We start from the raw sequence: 5,278 nt of genomic DNA on the forward strand, positions 1-5,278 counted from the left end.
TGGCAGCATATGCCGATAACATGCAAATGTTGCAGAAAAAAAGTAACACAGCCTCAGATGCAAAACAAAGGGAGCATGCATGGCAAAACATAGCCGACAGAGTCAATGCGTGAGTGTTAATTTAAACATTGATCTAGGGATTTCCACCCATTTAACATGTTATTTTATGACGTGATGTGAGCGCAGGTGCAACCCAACAGGCCCCAAACGTTCCTGGCAGCAAGTAAAAATGAAATATAAAAATATAGTCCAAACAGGTAAGGTGTAATTGTATCATGAGCCATAGTGCTTGGTCTGTTTGTCCGATGTAAATCAATTGCAGTTAGAGGCTACATTAATTCTGTAAGCACTTATTGAAATTATCTGAGCACATTACAAGTAAATATTTGCTTACTCTGTATGCTCAAATGTGACCCGTTATGGCCACTAAAAAAAAAGCGGAGAACCGAAAAACAGGTGGGGGTCCTCCACCACCACCACTCACAGATCCTGGCCACTTGGCTTCCACATTTGTGATAATGTTGGCAGCATCACATATGATCTTCACAGTGCAGAGAACACAAATTAGCATCCATTACTATAATGAAGTAATTTGTTAGTTTGAAATGCTACAGGGAACTATGTATCTGTACATTAATGCTGTGGAAAGACTTCCTGTTCACATAGTCTCCTTCATTTACTGAAGGAGCAATGATTGGAATGTGAGTGCCATCTATACAGCCAATCACGCCTGGGAACCGTGAAAATAAATGTAAAATTTAAGTAGTAGTTCAAGTATCACCACATCATGAATTAAGTTTTGTTCATCCTGATACCTGCAATTTTGTGAAATCCCTCTTTGATAAATCTTGTGGGTCTATAACGGGGGAACACCACAAACGAGTACAGGAGACGTTTCAGTGCAACTGTAACATTCCTGACTGCCCGACAGACGGTAGCCTTGGAAACGTGCTCAGCGTCACCAATATTATACAGAAAGCTCCCGTTTGCAAAAAAACGAAGTGCAATACAAATAATATGTAGAGAACTGAGAGGATGTCCGCGATGTGTCACATGAGCAATATTAGGCCTGAGGATGTTATTCAAATGAATTATAGATTGTGCTGGAAAACGGTAACGTTCACACAGAAAATCATCAGGAAATGATAAAATGTCCAAACGCGCTCTAATCACTCTCTCCCGGCGGAGAGCTCTGCGGAGAATTTGGGCTTCAACATCTACTGGCTCTTCAAGGAAGGGGCACGCCATGTCTGACACTTCCTACAGTCAGGTTTCCGACAAAGAGGCGGAGAACGTCAGGGTTAAATTCAAATTCAAATTGGGCCCTGGGCCCTGTTTCAGGAAGCCGGTTTAGTGGAAAAACTGAGTAAGTATACCCTGAGTTAACGAAAACTCTGGGTTTTCGGTTTCACAAAGCGAGTTAAGCTGAAGCCTGAGTGAGTCACTATGACGACACACGCCGTGAAGCTAACCTGCCCCCTAGCAGGTTTACTACAACTAACCCTGACTGACCCCGCCTCTTTGTCGGAAACCTGACAGCAGGAAGTGTCAGACATGGCGTGTCCCTTCCTTGAAGAGCCAGTAGATCTTGAAGCCCAAATTCTCCGCAGAGCACTCCGCCGGGAGAGAGTGATCAGAGCGCGTATGGACATTTTATCATTACCTGATGATTTCCTGTGCGAACGTTACCGTTTCTCAGCACAATCAATAAGTTATTTGGATAACATCCTCAGGCCATATATTGCGCATGTGACACATCGCGGACATGCGCTCAGTCCATTACATATTCTTTGTACCGCACTCCGTTTCTTTGCAAACGGGAGCTTTCTGTACAATATCGGTGACGCTGAGCACGTTTCCAAGGCTACCGTCTGTCGGGCAGTCAGGAATGTTACAGTAGCACTGAAACGTCTCCTGCACTCGTTTGTGGTGTTCCCCGGTCACAGACCCACAAGATTCATCAAAGAGGGATTCCACAAAATTGCAGGTATCAGGATGAACAAAACTCAATGCATGATGTGGTGATACGTGAACTACCACTCAAATGGTACATAAATTTCCAGGGTTCCCAGGCGTGATTGGCTGTATAGATGGCACCCACATCCCAATCATTGCACCCTCAGCAAATGAAGGAGACTATGTGAACAGGAAGTCTTTCCACAGCATCAATGTACAGGTACATAATTCCCTGTAGCATTTCACACCAACAAGTGATGGCATCATGGTAATGGATGCTAATATGTGTTCTCTGCACTGGGTAGATCATATGTGATGCTGCCAACATCATCACAAATGTGGAAGCCAAGTGGCCAGGCTCTGTACATGACTCACGAATCTTCCGGGAATGTACACTGAGCACCAAATTTGGACATGGTGGGTCGAAGTAACTGTGAAATATACAGAGACCAATTGCCACAGGGACGTTTGCACTGACATGTATTCTTCTGTCCTAGGAGAGTTCACTGGCCACCTGCTTGGTGATAGGGGGTACCCATGTCTACCCTATTTGCTCACCCCTTACCCTGACCCTGAACCAGGCCCACAGCAGCGTTATAATCTGGCCCATTGCAGGACACGGGCCAGAGTTGAAATGACCATCGGAATGCTCAAGGCCCGGTTCCAGTGCCTTCGTGGACTCAGGGTCACCCCAGAAAGGGCATGTGACATCATTGTGGCATGTGTGATCCTACACAACATTGCCACGATTAGAGGTGAACAGTGTCCAGCTGAACCAGACAACAGCAGTGATCCACACGATGAACATCCTGACCCACCCACGAACGTACAGGATGGAAGAGCAGTCAGAGACACCATATGCCACAACCATTTCCTGTGACCCGTCAACCCAACATGTTACAAGACAAATACACAGATACTGTGGTCAACTGCCTTTATTGGTCACCCTGTATGTCCTGTACACAAAGAATAAATGCGTATATTAGTATGTTGTACAAACACTGACATGATTCGTCCATCTATGATCACTCCACCCACCCTTAACTGTTGTTCCAGCAGTACAATCTCCAGCTTCGACTTTTGGATCTGCAGCTGGAGGTGCACCATTTCCATGTCGCACTTTCTTATCTTCCTGGCCAGATATGTCTTATACAGCTGCTTCACAGGGAGCTATTGCAACAAGGGACATAGCATTGGCATCCATAGTACATGCCTACTTAGGTTGGTTGTAAATCAGTGCTGAACAACCCACTGTGGAAAGGTTCGTTGTAGGAGTGGCTGGACCCTCTTCCTCTTCATTTCCAGCATCACTCTGCCGGGGACATAGTAAGTCCATGGTGTCATCATAGTACCACATTGTCGTCAGTTGTTATATTTTCCACTGTACACTGTATACCTCATAGTGTGGCTCTGTTGCGGCCTCCTCTGTAGCAGCTGTCACTGTTTCGTCATCATGTGCCTGTGGTGGAGACATTTAACAACATTGCTGTTCTACTGTTGACACATGTAGTATGTGGAGTATTACGAGTACTCACAACTGCATGTCGGTCTGGCTCAACAGGGGGCTGCACCAGATGCAGTACACCATCACCGTCAACTGGAAGAATATGGGGTTCATACAGGTCACTCATGACTTATGTGGGCGCAAATGGCAATTACCAGACATACCAATCACCATACACCTCATTGTCAGTATGCTCTCAGAGACAACCGACACTGAGGGAAGGCAAAATCAGTAGGTGTCAGGGTGGAAACGCTTTTATGAGCTTTATGTTGCATTGAGGTATATGTTCATATGTTACACTTATTGGGAAAGGTACGGAATGTACTACTCGCTCTGTCTCTGGGAACAGGGAGCTCACCCTGTGGGAGGTTAACACACACACACGCATGTATGCAAAATTAAAGGACACTGCTATGCTCATAATAAAGACGTACCACTGCAGCTCGGTGTGTGTGAGTCTCTCCCTGGGCCCTCACCCGTGCAGCACGTTAACAGTTTCCAAGTGTCTCAGTGTTGTTTATTCACCTAACTGTTTGATGACTGTCATTCTCTGTCAGTAGGACAGTAACTTCACTACGACATAGTTCATTTTGGTCAAGGTGACTGTGCAGAATGGATGTATGCACGCCATGTATTGTTTTGGATTTACCCCTTATGTAGGCACTTGTGTCTTGTGGGGTTGTTGCCACAGAGGATGTCCCCGCAGAGATGCCTTCAGCCACAGGGCGCCCACTGTTTTGGCTGAGGGCCAACTGCTCAGCCTCTGTGAGTGGTGGTGGTGGAGGACCCCCACCTGTTTTTCGGGCCTCCGCTTTTTTTCTGTTGGCTGTGACGGCACACATTTGGGCATACAGAGTAGGCAAATGTGTACTTGTGATGTGCTCAGATAATTTCAATATGTGCTTACAGGTGGTATATTACTGTAGCCTCTAACTGCAATTGATTTACATAGGACACACAGACCAAGCACTATGGCTCATAATACAATTACACCTTACCTGTTTGGACTATGTTTTTATACTTCATTTTTACTTGCTGCCAGGAACGTTTGGGGCCTGTTGGGTTGCACCTGCGCTCACATCACATCACAAAATAAAATGTATAACATAATAAATAGAATGACATATGATAAAATAACGTGTTATATGGGTGGAAATCCCCAGATCAATGTTTAAATTAACACTCACGCATTGACTCTGTCGGCTATGTTTTGCCATGCATGCTCCCTTTCCTTTGCAGCTGCGGCTGTGTTACTTTTTTTCTGCATGATGTGCATGTTATCGGCATATGCTGCCATCAGAATTTCCGCCTCGAGCGCTGTGAAATACGTCGACCGCGCCTTCTTTCCCTCCGTCTCCATGGTGACTCGCTTAATCTGTGCTCCACTGATCGGGGCTTTATGTATCCTCGTGCGCGTGCTTAACTTGGGGTTGTAGCAACTCCGCGTTGATTGAACTAATTGTTATCAGCCTTTCTGAAACGGAATATTCCGAGTTGGACAGTTCGGGGTTACTCAACTGTGAGTGTCGTTTTTCACTCTGAGTTTTCTAAACCGGCTCCCTGAAATAGGGCCCAGGGCCCTGTTTCAGGAAGCCGGTTTAGTGCAAACTCTGAGTAAGTATACCCTGAGTTAACGAAAACTCTGGGTTTTCGGTTTCACAAAGCGAGTTTAGATTAATTCTGAGTGAGTTACTATGACGACACACTCCGTGAAGCTAACCTGCCCCCTAGCAGGTTTACTTCAACTAACCCTGACGTTCTCCGCCTCTTTGTCGGAAACCTGACTGTAGGAAGTGTCAGACATGGCGTGCCCCTTCC

At 45.8% G+C, this 5,278-nt stretch overlaps 1 protein-coding gene across 1 annotated transcript; it reads right to left on the reverse strand.

Annotated features, from left to right (window-relative positions):
• Positions 1–2,847: 2,847 nt before the first annotated feature.
• LOC146614921 (uncharacterized) lies at positions 2,848–4,302 on the reverse strand. Its single transcript, XM_085376608.1, has 5 exons — positions 4,110–4,302; positions 3,492–3,553; positions 3,353–3,415; positions 3,209–3,268; positions 2,848–3,126 (listed from the first exon to the last, which is right to left on the reverse strand). Exons 1-5 carry the CDS (start codon positions 4,300–4,302, stop codon positions 2,899–2,901), a joined length of 606 nt encoding a protein of 201 aa, XP_085232734.1. The 3' UTR covers positions 2,848–2,898.
• Between the last annotated feature and the right edge of the window lie 976 nt (positions 4,303–5,278).

The sequence above is a fragment of the Diplotaxodon limnothrissa genome, linkage group LG17 (assembly GCF_057381915.1).
Source record: "Diplotaxodon limnothrissa isolate DT_005_m linkage group LG17, D_limnothrissa_male_GT1.1, whole genome shotgun sequence".
Classification (NCBI taxonomy): Eukaryota; Metazoa; Chordata; class Actinopteri; order Cichliformes; family Cichlidae; genus Diplotaxodon; species Diplotaxodon limnothrissa.